The 18,186-nt window shown below is 39.2% G+C and overlaps 1 protein-coding gene and 1 pseudogene across 1 annotated transcript; both read right to left on the reverse strand.

The window, feature by feature from the left end:
* Positions 1–373: 373 nt before the first annotated feature.
* On the reverse strand, positions 374–1,327 carry LOC101626808 (olfactory receptor 7A10-like). The gene has a single exon (XM_004688218.1). The coding sequence runs from the start codon at positions 1,325–1,327 to the stop codon at positions 374–376; it is 954 nt and encodes a 317-aa protein (XP_004688275.1).
* A 13,443-nt stretch (positions 1,328–14,770) lies between these two features.
* On the reverse strand, positions 14,771–15,725 carry LOC101627042 (annotated as a pseudogene).
* Between the last annotated feature and the right edge of the window lie 2,461 nt (positions 15,726–18,186).

Below are 18,186 nucleotides of genomic sequence, written 5' to 3' on the forward strand. Positions count from 1 at the left end.
TATAGCTTATTAAATATTTGTAATGCAGATGATGACTTTTATTAAAAAGGAAATCTAAAGAAAATTATTTGGAATTATATGAAAATTGATTATCAATCATTCCTAAGAATCTATGTTGTCCCATGAAAACGGTGGGTAATTTCAAAAATTTCTGAACCAAGATAGGAAAAACATTAAGAATGTAGGAAAATGGACAAAAGACATCTATGTATCAGAAAGCATGATAGCATCAAGTATTTATTGTTTAGGGAAATTGAAGTCAGTTAAATGAACACTGCAGGAAATTAATAGAAGAGCAGGTTCCTCTTCTACGATATAATCAAAGAATAGCTATATTGAATTCAAAATTTCAACCCTGCATCCTTGGCTACTTTCAACCCAGAAAAATGGACACTTTTATAGCTGTCAACCCAAAGAACCTTTTCAGAGCTCCCTTTATGTCTTTGTTCCTCAGGCTGTAGATGAAGGGGTTCAGCATGGGTGTGACCACGGTGTACAACACTGAGGCGATTGTATTCGAGTGTGAGCTGTTGGGAGCAGCAGAGCTAAGGTACACTCCCATAACTGTGCAATAAAACAAAGAGACAATGGAGAGGTGAGACGCGCAAGTGGAAAATGCTTTATACTTGCCCTGAGCTGAGGAGATCCTATGAATGGAAGAAACGATCTTAGAGTAAGAGTAAAGGATCGCAGTGAGAGGTATACCACCCAGCAGTACTAATGAAATATATATCATTATGTCATTAAGAAATGTGTCAGAACAGGCATGGTGTATCACCTGATTGAGTTCACAGAAAAAATGGGGGATCTCCACATTTGTGCAAAAGGACAGCCGCAGCACCATCAAGCCATGCAGCAAGGAAGCCAAAATGCCAGCGACCCAGCATACCAGAGCTAGGAGACCACAGAACCGGGGGTTCATGATGACTGTGTAGTGAAGGGGGTGACAGATGGCCACAAAGCGGTCATAGGCCATTGCAGACAGAATGAAGTCATCCAGATATGCAAAGAGCAGAAAAAAGTACACTTGTGTGAGGCAGCCAGCATAGGCAATGGCTTTGCTCTGTGTCTGGATGTTCCTCAGCATCTTGGGGATGGTGGTGGAGGTGAAGCAGATGTCCACAAAGGAGAGATTTGCCAGGAAGTAGTACATGGGCGTGTGGAGATGTGGGTCAGAGCAGATGGCCAGGATGATAATCAGATTTCCCAACATAGTGGTCAGGTACATGAAAAGGAAAAGCATGTATATGAGTGGCTGTAACTCTGCTTTCTCTGACAATCCCAGAAGGAGAAATTCTGAAATTTGTGTATAATTGTGTGGTACCATGTGTTGGTGGTGATGGCTAGAAACAAAAAGAAATAACAATTTTCACATACTGATTTTTACTAAGATTGAAATGCTACAATTCTTATTTTGCAGTCAAGAAATGTGTTTCTTTAAAGGCCTTTTTTTCCCCCCCAAGGTATGACCCCTGCCACCTCTGATGAGGACTCCTGTCCCACATGCTGATTTTTCTGGGAGATCATGTTTGACAACTTTCCAGGGAATTTCTTTCATGCCTTTGAAGAATATATGTGAGCACTGACTAATTCAAGTTAGAAATATCAGGGTGCTGAGGAAAAATGTCCTTGCAAACTTCCATGGTGAAAGACTGTAAAGAAGTATATAAAGATTTTTATACCATGTCAGATAGTGAAAGATGCTATCATAGTTACAAAAACAAGGTACAAATGGACATGGTGTTACTTATTTTATTATATATGTATGTATAGTACATCATTCTTCATTTGTACATTTTGTTTCACCTCAGTTATAATTCCCATGGACTTCCTACCACCACTTCACCCATGTGCCATCTCCATAATCCTGTATACTCTTCCCCCCCACCGTTTTGCTCCTGTTCTCCTCTCCTCCCACATAGAATGTCTCCGGTTTATAGTTGCTAGTTGATGTTCCTGGAGGTTCAGGAAGACCTGCAATCAAGGTGACGTATGAACAGAGACCTCAAGAAACACTGAACAGGAGGTTACAAGGGAAGAGATGCATTTGCCTGAAAGGGATAATGTGAGTGCTAAGGCCTTTCAAAGAGCACTTGTTTCAGTTCCCCAGATCTCAGAAAAAGTTAGAGGAATAAGAACAAAAGAGTGATGAGAAATGGTGTCTGAGAATGTGGAGGACCCCGGTGGCCTCCCTGCTCTGCTGACTTGAAACTTTTACTTCATTAATTTTGTTCCAAGATATTCTGCAAATAGAGCTGGAGCCTCATCAGTGTTACGATACTGATATTTAACACCTGTATTTTATGGGTCACAGTTTGGAGTATGAGTGGAGATACCATTCTTTGACAACTGTGCACCCATAATGTACACACACACACACCCATACACCCAGAGATACACCCATATAAGCACATATACAGATACATATTCACTCAAAGAAACACACAAACACCATGTACACACACTCACCCTCACACATATACCCACACACACTCACACATATACACACCCATAAACATATACACACCAATATACACATACCTGTAACACTCACATACACACATACAAACAAACCTGTATACACACACACACACACACACACACACACACACGGAAACACTGTAAACACATCCTGTTACTACTATGGTTTTCTCACCCCCTTACACAGTTATTTTGGAAGGAATAATAGAAGACAATGTCAATATTAAAATATTTTTACCCTAAAGAATATATATTGAAACCCAAATTTCAGTTGTTGAGTCACTATTGACATGAAAAATTGAGGTTCCACTTTAATGTGACCATTTTATGTCTTGTATTTATACAAAATAAATGCAGAAACATAGAAACTGGGAGGGAAAAAGGACATAAAAGAGTGGGGGTGGAGGGAGAAGAGCTAACAGCTCAGATGGTCTCCAGAGACTGTGATGAGGAGAATCTCCCAGTGTCAGTTACAGCCCCTGCTCCCAAGTCACTAACAATCAGCAAAACCAGGTATCCAAAAGGAAGACAGTACTTTTACAATGTCATTAATCCTGCTGATTTAACATCCCACAAGAAAAATAACTAAATTTTGTGAATAAATACAGAAGTCATAACACAACAATACTTGCTCAAATGTGTAACATACCATTCAGAAAGATTTTGAGTTGTGAAGTGATAAGACACTTTTCTAAATGATATTTTTCTAACTTAATTTATTTGTGTAATGGCTTATAAAAAATCATCAGTGAATACAAAATTAAACACTCTTTCAAAGCTTACCAGAATACCTAGAATTCACTAACATGGGTGTTTTTTTTAAAGAAGTATGTTCAATGCACCCTTGAGATAAAATGCCTGACCCCTAGCTTTGAGATCATAGGGCCACCTATGATCTTGTAGAAGGAGGGGTTTCTGGGGGGAATCAGTGGCCCCTCCTGAGAGAAAGGTTTCTAGTTTGACCTTTGACACCACCCATATCCATATGAACTTTGTGGCTTCTCGAAGGAGCTGGGAGGTAACTGAGAAAGCCTGACCCCAGGCAAAGGGGTCAGGGTGCAGAATTAGTCCGGGAGCCAGAGTCCTTACATATGCTATCAAGAGGAGTTAGAATTGAGATCTCTGTCAGATCACACCCACAAATGCCCATGCCCACTTTCTCCAGAGGAGGTGAGCCTCCCTCACCTCTCCATGTGCTCCACAGGCAGTTTACCCCCTCTGGTTTAATGCTGCCCAGGCACAGGCATGAGCAGAACCTACTTCTCAGGAGGAAGATATTTAATTTGCTCACTTCCTTATGACTTACTTTCATGGAGGGAGAATAGTACATAGATTTGGTTGAAAACAGCAAAATTCTGATCAGATTTCTTGGACACTTCTCTAGAAATCCAAACAGATCTTCAAAGTCAAGTTCATTCAACTTTCAAATGCCACAAATGTGATAATGAGTGCATGATTCAGGAAAGCTCCAATTAATGAAATAATATCAAGTCCATAAATGAAACCCTTGACTGATGAATGTGTCTGTGGCCCACAAGTCCAGCAGAGCCTCTTGCTAAGCTCCTTGTAACTGCATTTCACTGTCCCTTTTCCCTACTGGTGGGGCTGCTGCTTCTGAACCACCCTGACTGTGGCTGCCAAGGCCAAAGGCGCAGTCTTTCCAGAAACCAATAGAAGTTAAGGCAGTCATTAAAATCAAAGCAGACATTAATGAAATAGAAAGTCCAAAAGTCTAAATGGTTATTCCAAAATATCAACAAAACCAAAAGCTTGATCTATGAGAAAATAAATATAAAAGGAATACCCAAATAGAGTAACATATTTAGTATCATGTACTTTGATGTTTACTTTTCTCATTTAATTTCTATGGTGATCCTTGCATTGCTAAGTCCATCAGCCACTCTTAAAAACATGTAATTGTCAACCTGCAAATAAACATAGTCATTCCTTGATGTGGGCTAGATAGGTTCGGTTCTCAGGTGAGCTCAGGTGAAAGCATTGGCTTCCATTCTCTCTGACTTTCCTGAAGTAACATCTGGGCTCTCAACTCACCTGGGTGTGATATCAGAGTCCAAAACCTGTGGGTGGTTGGTGATGGAGGCTGAAGTTCTGTTTGCAGAGATGACAGCAGGTGAAGCATTGGTCTTTGATGAGATCTAGGACCCAACAAGAAATAACCTGGCTCTATCCAGCTAAAGATTTCAGGTCCCAAGGGCTTAGAGCAGAGAAGATATTTCCCCTCCCTGTGTCTGCTCATTAGGCACATTCCCAATGTTCCTCACCACTGAGCACATCCTTTTCCTGTGAGACACTGGTCTGGAGAAGAAAACTTTTCTTACTGATACTCTGCTCCTAAGAGACTTGGTTACATACCAGGTGAGTCCAGTTAATTTTACACTATCTCATAAAATCAACTCCTCCCAGAGTTCTACCTCCTTGTGCCTTATCCTAGCTCTGAAGTGATTTTTTTTTTCTCAAATTCACAGCTGAGGCACCTGTGTTACTGGGATCCACGGACCTCTAATGTGTTGTGATGTGGTGAGAAACATTTCCTGACATCTCCATGAAATTGGAGATATTTCGACAAGGGAGACTAAGTGCTTGGGTTACTAAACCCAATTCTAACATGAGGTGTTCTCCCCAACCCCAATCAGTGAGCAACTTTCAGACACCTGCAGTCTGTCCAAAAATTCAAGAAAGTCTGACTCCATCTCCTTAGAAATCATATCAGATTCCAGCTGTCAAGTGCTGTCTCCTGAGCTCCCACTTTGACATGGGTTTGAAGCACAGATCCTGACTGACAGTTGCAAGTTCACCTTGTGAGATCTGACCTTTAATTTAGAGGTTTCCTGAGCCCCTCCCTAGTTTTGATTAATTTTCTAGGATGTTTTACTAAACTCAGAGGAATGTATTAATTGATGTTATATTACAAAAGGATAAAATTCAGGAGTGCCCAGATGGGAGTAGTGCAGCAGCAAGCAAGAGAAAGGGATCCTGAGCATCGCCGCTTTCTGAGGACCACCATTATGCCAGCAGCTGAATGCACTCATGAGACAGAACCCGCCCATCTGCGTCTGTAGTGACTCTAGTTGATTCCACTAGTGGCCACTGGCAATTAATTCAAACTCCAGTCCCTCTCTGCTCCTCAGATATTGATGCTGGGACTGAAAGTTCTCATCTCTGACCTCATGGTTGGCTCTACTGGCAACCAGTCCCATCTTTAGTTTCACAATCATATCACAATCTAACAAAATATACTTTTTTATAATTCTTATCATTATTTGACTTAATATTTGATTATAGATTTATAGCATTATATATGTTATTTATATATATATAAACCTTATATATATAGGTTTCAATGTTTCAGGTCTACAGCTATAGGTATATCTCTATGTACTACATGGTCATCATAAAGGGTTTACTTTTCTTTCTCTAGTTACAATAATCCCCATTATCCAATAGCCTCCCTTTCCTCTGATAACTACCATTTGTTCTTATTCTCTAAGGATTAGTTTATATTTTGATTTGCTCTTAGTGAAATAAGACTAGCAAAGCAATTAATTAAAAGGTATATATATATATATGGTTTGTAAACAGTACTTCCATTATTCATGGACAGCATGCCTGCATATATAGAAAATTCTATATATTAAAATATGTGAATTTCACAATGTCACTGAAACTAAGATTGATATATGAAATTCGATTGCATTTGTACATATATCTGCAAACAAAGAAATTATACTCAAAGTTTGTGAATTATAACAGCATCAACAACCTCATTCCTAGCAAGAATTCTGATGTAAGATATACAAAACTTCTCAGAAAAATAGAAAATATTGGGCTTTCTCTGGTGGCACAGCAGGTTAAAGCACATCAATATGAAATGATCCACAGACACTGCAGAGTGAGCTTAACCCCGGCCGGGGAGGTGACCCACATGGTGTGGCAGACCTCTCCTGTCTTGCCTGCTGCTCCCTCAGCAGTGTATTTCAGTACATTGGTCTATTCTGCTCCCTGCTCTCTGGTGAATCCTTTCACCTGTACCCTAGTTCTTGCCTGTACCCTAGTTCTTATATGCATAAAAAATAAATCTTTAACAAAAATAGAAAATATTCATGATAAGATCTCTTCTGTTTCTTTGCTGTGGTTGGGGGAACCACTGAGAAGTAACCAATCCAGTGACATCAATGCCCACACAAAAGTATGATTACCTCTATTACACATTTCCCAAAACATCATTTTCTTCATGGCAGGGTTGCCTGTATATAATGCAAGTTTTACATTGTCCAAGTATGTCTTAGACATGGAAACCATCTCCATGGTCATATCGGGGAAATCTGGAAGGATAAGAAGAAAATATACCTCGAGGAAAAAGCTGCTATTGTCAGACTCCCTAAGGATCTTTCCTCCCAGTCTCTGTCATTTTCAAGTTCTCCTTCCATGTTTTCTAGGTCCCTGATACAAGTCCAAAGCTGAGGAACAAGCACACAATCTTCACCTGTCTCTCTGGTCCATGTCTCTCCTCCAGGTCTCCCTTTTTCTCCATTTCCTCCTTTCCCTAGTTTTTCTCCCTCTCACTGCTCAGGTATACCTTTTCTTGAGTCAGGCATGGAACCTGAAAATTCCCCCCCCCCTTTTTTTTTTAAAGATTTATTTATTTATACATACATAACTGGGGTACAGCCCAGAGGTTCAGGGGGTGAGAGGATTCACCAGAGACAGAGTGGGGAGCTGAACAGGCATATTGATGAAGTGCATTGCTGAGGGGAACAGCGGGCAAGGCAGGAGAGGTCTGCCATACCATGTGGGTCACCTCCATGGCCCAGGATTGAACTAGTGCTGAAGCGGCTGCCTCTAGCTTTGTGTGCTGTGCTTTAACCCATTGTGCCACCAGGGAGGAACTGAAAACTTCCCTTTCTACAGATATTTCATGTTTATGAGTACAAAGTCTCAACCATGTCAAGTCATCATAAAATAATCTATAGCACCAATGCTGTACTAACTAAAATCTGATTGATGAACTGATTTAAACACCTAATTTACAGTTTAAGGAGAAAATGATAACCTAAGCAAATTTAGGAGATATGCATTTCTGGATATGAAGATTCACCATAAACCTAGGGCAGAAGAATAGACAGATTACTGAGTACAACAATGCTGTACAGAATCACATGTTTTGTAGTCTTTGAGAATTGCTTGTACTACAGAACAAAGGGAGAGAGGGCAATTTTTAAAATAATATAATAGTTTCTTTTTACATAATTTTGTACATTTTCTTTTTCATCTCAATTGTAATCCCCACGGGTTTCCCATCACCTAGTCACCCATGTGCCATCACCACAGTCCCATGCACTTCCCTCACCCACCCCATTTTTGATCCCATTCCCCACTCCACCCCCACAAAATGTCTCTGATATATGGCTGTTCATTATTCTTGTTATTTTCTCGCCTGGTCCATTATACTCCTGCTATGAGCGAAACCATCCGGTATTTTTCTTTCTCTTTCTGGCTTACCTCACTAAGCATGATCTTTTCCAGCTCCATCCAAGTTGCTGCAAAAGACATGTGTTTCTCTTTTTGGTTGCGCAGTAATATTCCATTGTATATATGTACCATATTTTCTTACTCCATCATCTACTTTTGGGCATTTGGGCTGCTTCCATGTTTTTCCAATTGTAAATAAAGCAGCAATAAACATGGGGGTGCAGGTATATTTTTGAATCAGTGTTTTTGTGTCTTTTGGGTAGATACCTAGGAGTGGGATTGCTGGGTCGTAGGGAAGTTCCATGTTTAGCAGTTTGAGGAAACTCCAAACAGTTTTCCATAATGGTTGTACTAGTTTGCATTCGAGAGGGCAATTTTTTAAAAAACATTTTTGTTAATGTAACATTGTATCATAACATTATGCAAATTTTGGGTGCACATCAGTATAAATCAACATCTGTATACAATACATTAGGTTAATTGCTAAAACTCCAATTCTATACTTCACCATTACAATTTGACTCCTTTTATTTGTTTTAATTTAATTTTATTATAGAGGCATTTCCATAAAATGAGTAGAAGCATCTCAATACAGTGAATGAGGAACCACGTTCCAAACCCCTCTCACCTGCAGGGGATTTGGCCTGAAGTTTTCTGTGTACTACTGATGAGAGCAGAGTTGAGTGACCAGGTCAAACTATATAATGAGGAAAAGAAAGCATGTGGGATGGAAGAAAAAGAGCTCTTACTTCTGTGGCCTGACTTTCACCTAGGGATTTGGGAAGACTTGGAAAGAAAGGCATGGAGAGACATTTGGAAGAGACACATGGGTAAGAGACATGTCTAGAGACTGCCCTTGACAGAGATAATTGTAGGTACTATATTGGCTGTATTTCTGTGTCTCTCCTTTTGTCACAAACTTGCCTTGTCCCTTTCACACTTTTAAATGAAGAAGGTGCCTGGTGCCTTAGCATGGGTGAAGTGGTAGTGGGAAATCCATGGAGATTACAACTGAGATGAAAAACTGTACAAAATGAATGAATAATGTCAAAGAAATATATATATATATATACATGTGAAATAAAAAAGAAGGTACCTTAGATTTGTGGCAAGAGTTTGGGCCTCAATGGACCAACTTTAGACTGATGACCGATACTCTTTGGGTGGGCATTTGTTATTTCAATGGAGGGGACAGGCAGGGCTTACTGGCTGTGGAGATACTGCCCTTCCCAGGGCTAGCTAATTCTTAGGAACAATAAAATTTTCGGTTAACAGACTTGTCAATGCAACAACAATAAGTCTTCTTTATGTAACACACAAAGCCAGTGATCCCCTGCACTAAAATCACCAGAGCCAGCCACCAAGAATTAGGAAAACTCTCCAAAAAGATGAAGGAATTACTAAGACTATCTACACATTCAAGCAAACTCAGTGGCATGTTTCAAAAAATAGAACAAATAGTACTGAAATTCATCTGGAAGCACACAAGAAAACCTTGAATAGACAAAGCTTTCATGATTAGAAAGGGAAATGGAATTGTCACACTTCTGGACTCCAAACTATACCATCATAATTAAAACAGCACATTTCTAGAAAATGAAGAGATGCACAGATCACTGCCTCACTCCAGTCCCAAAAATCAACTCGAAGTGGATTAAAGACCTAGACATAAGAATGGAAACCGTCAAATACCTAGAAGCAAAGATGGGTCAAATACTACATGACATTCACTTCAGTGACATCTTTAAAGACAGAGCACCCAATGCCACAATAGTGAAGGCAAAGATAAACAGGTAGGACTACATCAAGTTAAAGAGCTTCTGGACAGCAAGAGAGACATTTACAAAAAACAAACAGACATCCCACTAATTGGGAAAACATTTTCTCACACAAAAGTAGTGATAAAGGACTGATCACAAAAATATACGGAGAACTGATAAAACTCAACAAAAATAAACAACCCCAACAAAAAATGGGCAGAAGAACTAAAAAGACACTTCTCCAAAGAGGAAATGAAGATGGACAACAAACATGAAAAAATGTTCAACATCACTGGTAATAAGGGAGATGCAAATTAAAACCACAATGAGATACCACCTCACCCCAGTGAGAATGGCATATCTTCAAACAACTAGCAACAACAAATGTTGGTGAGGATGTGGAGAAAAAGGAACTCTCCTGCACTGCTGGGGGGAATGCAAACTAGTACAACCACTGTGGAAAACTGTTTGGAGGTTCCTCAAACTGCTAAACATGGAGCTTCCCTACGACCCAGCAATCCCACTCCTAGGTATCTACCCAAAAGACACAAAAACACTGATTGAAAAAGATACGTGTACCCCCATGTTTATTGCTGCTTTATTTACAATTGGAAAAACATGGAAGCAGCCCAAATGCCCAAAAGTAGATGACTGGATTAGAAAGATGTGGTACATATATACAATGGAATATTACTGAGCAACCAAAAAGAGAAACACATGTCTTTTGCAGCAACTTGGATGGAGCTGGAAAAGATCATGCTTAGTGAGGTAAGCCAGAAAGAGAAAGAAAAATACCGGATGGTTTCGCTCATAGCAGGAGTATAATGGACCAGGCGAGAAAATAACAAGAATAATGAACAGCCATATATCAGAGATATTTTGTGGGGGTGGAGTGGGGAATGGGATCAAAAATGGGGGCATGGGGAGGGAAGTGCACGGGATTATGGTGATGGCACATGGGTGACATTGTGATGGGAAACCCGTGGGGATTACAATTGAGATGGAAAAAAAATGTACAAAATGTTGTAAAAATAAACTGTTATAAAATAAAAAAAAAGAAGAGATACACAGACTACTAGAATATAATTGAATGCCCAGAAATAAAACCATACATTCATGGACAGCTAACCTACAATATATATACTGGAACAAAGAAAATCTCTTCAAAATATGATAATGGGAAATTTGGACTGCCACATACAAAAAAAAAAAAAAAAGAAAGAAAGAAAAGAAATTAGACAGTTGTCTCACCACACCTGAAAATCAACTCAAAATTGGTGAAAATAAGATATAACACCATAAACTTTATAAAAGATACAGAGGAAAACTCTTCATGATACAACTTCAGAAATATATTTGAGGACAAATTTCAAGCAGCAAGCAAAACAAGGCAGAATATAAAAACTAGGACTCTGTCACACTAAAAACCTACTGTGGCACACAGAAGAAAATAAAATGAACAGACAACTCACTGAATGGGAGAAAATATTTGTACATCATGCATCTGATAAGGGCTGATATTGATGATATTTAAGGAGCTTACATAAACACATAATACAATCATAAAATGGGCAGATGATTTAAGTAGAAATTCTTTGAAAGAAGACATGCATATAACCAATAGATGTGAAAATATGTTCATCATCACTTACCACCAGAGAAATGCAGGTCTTTGAAACACAATGGCATACTGTCTCACACCTGTGAGGATGGCCATAATAAAAACACCAAAATCAACAAGTGTTGGAGAGAGTATGGAGAAAATGGAAACTTCTACACAGTTGGAACAATCTAAAAAGGTCCACACTCTAATGAACACTGTTGTAGTCCCTCAAAACACTAAAACAAGATACCATATGACATAGCAATTCCAATCCTATGAATCTACCTAAAGAACATAAAAACACTAAGTCAAAAGGGAATCTGCATGCCTATGTTTATTGTACAACTATTTACAACAGCTAAGATATAGAAACAAACTCAGAGTCCCAAAACACATGAATGGATACATATGACATGTACTCAGTGTTTATAAAAGGTAAAATGATGACAACTGTGACAACATAGAATAGGAGGAAGGGATTACAAAAATTGAAATAAGTCAGAATGAAAAGTAATACAGGATGGTTTCACTAAGATGTAGAAAACAGAGAGACCAAGAAGTTTTAGACTTCTTGAGAGCTGACCATAGATCTGGGGCATTTAGGGGGGTTGAGGGAGAGGAAAGGACGCAAACAGGAGGGGACGGGCACATTGAACTATAAGTGAGGCTCCCAGAAGGGACATGTGGTGTGGCTGGAGCGGAGGGGAGAGCAGGTCTAGTGGAGGATTCTTGGGGCTTGGTGGTGAGTATGGTGAGGTAGCATGAGGCTGTTGAGTGAACCTATACCCCAAGGCCTAGACTGAGTGTAAGTCATCATTTACTCAACAAATGTAACTCAAAATAAGCATAAAGGGAAAAAACTTTGACATCCGTGTTGCATTAAGATGAAAAAGTAATTCATCCTTTAAATGTATGTCCACCACATATATTTAATCAGTGTTAATTCATGCATTCTTTTGGTTTTTATCCTTTCAAATTTCCCTCATTTTTTTAAACATAAAATGAGATTTTAGTCTATTCTATACATATTCTGTATGTTTATAAAAATAAAATGTGCAAACACACACACATATATATATATATACACAAAATGCTACAAATGTTTAATTTTGCATGCAATTTTACTGTATGTCTTTTTTTAAAAAAAGATTTATTTATTCATACGGAACTGGGGTACAGTCCAGAGATGCGGAGGGTGAGAGGATTCACCAGAGACAGAGTGGGGTACAGAACAGGCAGATCGATGAGGTACACTGCTGGGGGGAGCAGCGGGCAGGTCAGGAGAGGTCTGCCTGGCCATGTGGATCTCCTCCGGGCAGGTGGGGATCGAACTCATGTGGAAGTGGCTTAAGCTTCTTTGTGCTGTGCTTCAACCCGCTGCGCCACCAGGGAGGGCCTGCTGTATGTCTTTGTGTCCATATTCTATAGTCTCATAAGTACATGTTAATTCAAATATTCATTGTTTTACTTTCTACTCTCTCCAACTTTTTGTCAAGAATCTTTCAACATAAAATATGAGGTTATGAGTCTGTTATGTATATATATCTGTGTATGTTTCTATAAAATACAATTTTTTACAAATAAACACACAAATATATATACAGAAAAATTTAAGTATAAACATTTCTTTTGTGTTCAACAAAATATGTCCACACACATCATTTATTGCTAACAACATTCATCTAAAGTGAATCCCACATTACGTGCAGAAATAAGGAAATAGAAATTCTGGGAGAATATACTTCTAAGAATTCAAAAAATTTCATTAAATCTTTCCACATATTTTCTTGAATTAGGAACAAATGGAAACATACAATATGTACTGGAGTTTTGTATGGCTCTTTCTGTTCATCAAAAAGTACACTGTAAACATGTATAACAATATTTGTGTATACTAAATACATAAAAAAGTTTTAAGATGCCTGGATCAAAGTAAGATTCACCACACAGGTGATTGATTCCAAGTGAACAGTGGTAAGAGTTATTGCTTCCTCTTGAAAACAAAGGGAAATATTAGCTATGAAATAGGAATCACAGAAATCAATGAAGGAAATTCATATTTGATACTTGTTCTGCAAAAATATAAAATGAGAGTAGACAGACAAGTGTGATGAATGGACCGTATACTCCTGAGAGAGAGCCCTTGGCACAGGGATCACCCTGACGAGCCTGAAGCACAATGAAGAGCCTGAAGCAGCCTGTGGAGCCTCTCAAGTCCTGATAATTCCTTACATGTAGAGTGGCCTGTCAGTAGCAGCCAGATGCTACTACAGTCACATTGAATAGATGTGATGAGTTATTAACATAATAATCTGCACTGGTTTGGGTATCGTTTGGCCTTTCTTCACTGTTACTTGATTCAGGCAACTCTATTAAAAAATTCCATACAGTTAATTTCCAAGTAACTAGGGAAAGGTGAGTTTTTTTTTTTTTTTTTTTAAGGAAAGCTAGAGAACCTAATTCCATGATCAGACAGGAATTTAAGTTCTCTCGGAGTCATCCTTTCTTCATAAAGGATGATCGAATTCCGTGTGTAATGGAGATATATAAAGTAAGATAATATAAAAACATTAAATCACTATCCCTTTCTTTATAAAAAATAAGAAGGGGAGTTGTTTCCTTTAAAGCTAAGAAACCAGTGCAGACTTCAGTGGCAACAGAAGTTTGGAAGCAGAGATGACAGTAACTGAAAAACATTTTTTTTCCAATTCCCATCACTATTAATCCCCTTACACACAGACATGAATCCTCCATATTACAGAAGTAGATACTGCATGAAAGAAAAACAATTTGCAGTGTAATATGTGATATGATGCCCCCCTTCCTTCTCAGGTCAATATATTTATTGTAAAGAGTCTTGGGAAAATCTATTCTGTGATAATCATGTTGGCTGAGGCTAAGGAAGGGTTTGCATACACAGGATCTTAAGGAGGAGAACAAAGCCTTGTGTGTTATGTATGTCAGTTCTTGCAGGAGGGTGGTTGATGAAGTGGACACAAAAGGTTGACACACTCAAAACTAAAAAGCTTTGTTATCGTACTTCCCCTGCTATAAAATTAGATAGCTTCCTTGGTCATCATGTGTAGTTTGGTTTAGGAGTAGCAGATTGATGACTTTTAACTTAAAGAAAGTACCAGTATGATATGTGTCTTTTTTTCTAAAAAACACTTAGCCATTTTAAGTGAACTATAACATCTACATTTTTCTAATTTAAGTTTGGGATAGTTTTGGTAAGGTTGGAAAGCCACAGAGGGAAAAGCTGTTAGAGATCAGAAAGCAAAAGGATTTCAATAAAGTGAGTTACATAACTGAGTAGAGAAATTGAGGTACAAGAAGAATTTCCATAATAAGAGAGCAGAATAGAAGAGCAAGCTCTACTTTTCATTAGATCAATCAAACCCCAAATCTATTAGTCTCTATTGTCTAAAATCATGGCTCATTCTTCCGCCCTAAGACAATTGCCTTTTCTTGAAGTTTTCTTTACAATGAATGTTGTTAGGGCCACCTTGATGTCTTTGCTCTTCAGACTGTAGATGAAGGGGTTCAGCATGGGTGTGACCACAGTGTACATCACCAAGGTGATTGCACTTGAGCATGGGCTTTGGGGAGCAGCAGAGCTAAGGTACACTCCCAGGGCTGTGCAGTAAAATAAACCACTGAGACAACTGAGAGGTGAGATGCGCAGGTGGAAAATGCTTTATACTTCCCCTGAGCTGAAGAGACTGTCTGGATGGTGGAAACTATCTTAGAGTAAGAGTAAAGGATACCAAAGAGGGAGCCACCACCCACTACAACAGATTCAAAATATATCACCATGTTGTTGAGAAAGGTGTCAGAACAAGACAGTTTGATCACCTGATTGAGTTCACAGAAAAAGTGTGGGATTTCCACATTTGTGCAGAAAGACAGCTGTAACAACATTAAGCTTTGCACTAAGGAACATAGAGCACTGATGATCCAGCTCACCAGAACCAGCAGCCCACAGAGCTGAGGGTTCATGATGACCGTGTAGTAAAGGGGGTGGCAGATGGCCACGAAGCGGTCAGAGGCCATCACAGTCAGGAGGAAGACATCCAAAGCTCCAAACAATGTGAAAAAATACACCTGAGTGATGCAACCTTCATAGGTTATTTCTTTGTTCTGTGTCTGGATGTTCACCAGCATCTTTGGGACGGTGGTTGGAGGTAAAGCAGATGTCCCCAAAGGACAGGTTGGAAAGGAAGAAGTACATGGGCATGTGGAGTTGGGGGTCTGAACTGACAGCCAGGATGATGAGCAGTGATCAGGTACCAGGTGAGAAACAGCCCTAATATGAGGAGCTACTCTTATGCTGCCTCTGAATATCTCAGGAGAAGAAATTCTAAAACTTGTGTATCATTGACTGGTTTCATGCATTGCAGGAGATGTGCAAGAAAAAAGGGAGATAACAAGACTTATTTTCAAAAACATATCACTACTTGAAATGCCTCCATGATATTTTTGTCAGAAGTCAATTATAAAATTTTTGTGTATGATTTCCATTAGGGGCTTCTCTGATATAGAATTTTTGTCCCAGTCATTTTTCCCCCCTCTGGATTATGTGCTATACTATTTTACTAATAAATTCTTATAATTAAGGAATATAAATTGAACTCTGACTATATATTGGGCACTGCCTTGGCAAGGTGTTTAGGGCATTGTATAATAAAATTGTGATTCAATGGTAGAGAAAGAGTGTATAAGCAAACAATAAAATTATAAATCATTTTAGCAGGTAACAGCTGGGACAAAATAAAGGAAACCAAGTCTAAAAAGGAGAGTGAAGAGGTTTTAGTTTTCTTGGCTTGTTAGGTAAGGCCTGTGTACATGGCACACTGGAACCAAGACCTCAAGTAAGAGGGTAAGAGGAGCTGTGGAGATATGTGTGCCCAGCAGAGGAACAGCCAGTGCACTGTCCCTCAGAAGATGCTTGAAAAGTCTGATACCATCTGCATAGAAAAGAATCTATCAACAAAACAAAAAGGTGTATTACTGAACTGGAGGGGGAGAAGCAGAATATAAGAGAAGGGAGTGGGGGGGCAGGAGGAAGAAGAGGCAGAGAAGAGAGATTAAGTAAATAAAAAGGATGAAAGATTTAATATCCAAGGTGGTTCCCAGAGACGGGCTCGAGTGTAATTCTCCATCTTGATTAAACTTTCTGCTACCCATCAGAAATGATAAAGAATAAAAACAAACTTTTGTCAAGTGAGAAAGAGTAATATTTTATGACCTAATTATGATGAATATCTCACATATTGCCCACCTAAGAGAAAAGGGCTCGTGTTTCTGCGTGTCAGCTCAAAGGACAGTGGCCAGCTCTCTCTGTGGTGGAGTCTGCCCTGTGCATTGTGAGATATTTGGAGCAGCTTGATTCCTTTCTGCCCCTCACTGTGAGCCTGAAATGTCTGCAGACATTGCCCAGTGTCCCTGGAATGTAAACTTTCCCACTTAGAACCACGTTTTGAACATCTCCATACATTTTGAATACTTCTTAATAATTTACAGATATAAAAATGATCAACATTGTATTTCTCATCAAAACATTACTCAGCTGTTGAAATACATTCAGTATTTAATCAAACAAATGAACAAACACAGGGAATCTCTTGTTTTTGTGTAAAGGTGAATCACCTCTCAGGTACATGTTCCTGGCCTCATTTCTTTTTCCTGAGGATCAGCTGGGTTGCTGGGCTCACCTGGATCGGGTCTCACAGAGGGTCTTGTGTGGAGATCTGAGGTACTAATTGGATGAAAGTATGGAGACCTGAGCTCTGTACCAGGTGAGACAGCAGGGAGGAGTGAACCATCTGTCCCTTAACCTGAAATAGGACTTGATACAAACACACTCACAACAAAAGCATGCCCCTGCCAGCCAAGGGGGTCCCTCCTCCCTACCAGTTCATTAGTCACATTTCCTCTTGGTACCAACTTCTATGAACACATTTCCCTTGTGGAAATGTTATGGACAGTCATGGGAGGTTTCCCTTTTCCCTAGATGTCTGGTTAGAAATCAAATTAATTCCATTTTTTCACTCCTCTATGAAATTACCTCCTTTCAGGTCTCTAAATTTTCTAGTACATTTTCAGATTTCTGAGTTAAAATTTTCTAATCAAGTTAAGACTGGGGAAGGGTGTTGGAATTGCCGGAAACAAGTCCTGTTATACAGACAGTGGCTGTCCCCCTTCACAGCAGAGAATCAAGCTGACTCCTTGTGATAATAGAGCATTGCACTGGCCTCATTATCTTCATGATCCATTGCTGAAATGATTAGCTTTTTCGTCTGTCACATTAATAGCTGTAAGTTAACACCTCTTTTTGGTGTTTATAAAATCTATTATGTAGGAAGTTTTATCCACTCTATGATTCTATTCTCTATTGCAGACAGGGCTCATGGTGAAGTCTACTTATGATTCCAGAGTTAAATTCATCACACTGAATGTCCCAAATTGCAGTTTTGTGAGGTTGCTTCTGGTACTCAAATTCTGGGTGTTACTATTCAAGCAGAAATGAGTTTTCCCTTTAGGAATATTTGACAGTGTCTGCTGGGCTGTTTCCAAATACCTACAAGCCACAGCCCAGGGTCATCCACAACCCCAACCAATTTTATTCTGCCCCATTTCTGAAAAGTGAGCAGATAAAATAGAGTAATATCTTTAATGGAAAGGGGCTTTAATATAATTAGTATGAAATAGAGTGAAGAGAAGGCAAAGCATGTATTTTCCAAATCACACATCTCCTAGTTGATAAATGCCCAGCAAAACACAGCTGGTCAAGGCAAGGGCACTGTATCTCAAAACCTTCCCACAAATCTAAGGCATCTTTCGGTTGTGACC

This window comes from Condylura cristata, unplaced genomic scaffold (genome assembly GCF_000260355.1).
Source record: "Condylura cristata isolate star-nosed mole 26May11 unplaced genomic scaffold, ConCri1.0 scaffold00024, whole genome shotgun sequence".
Classification (NCBI taxonomy): Eukaryota; Metazoa; Chordata; class Mammalia; order Eulipotyphla; family Talpidae; genus Condylura; species Condylura cristata.

What these genes read in the sequence shown, in the direction of transcription:
- LOC101626808 (XM_004688218.1), bottom strand. Translation starts at nt 1,327, where the DNA reads ATGGTACCACACAATTATACACAAATTTCAGAATTTCTCCTTCTGGGA.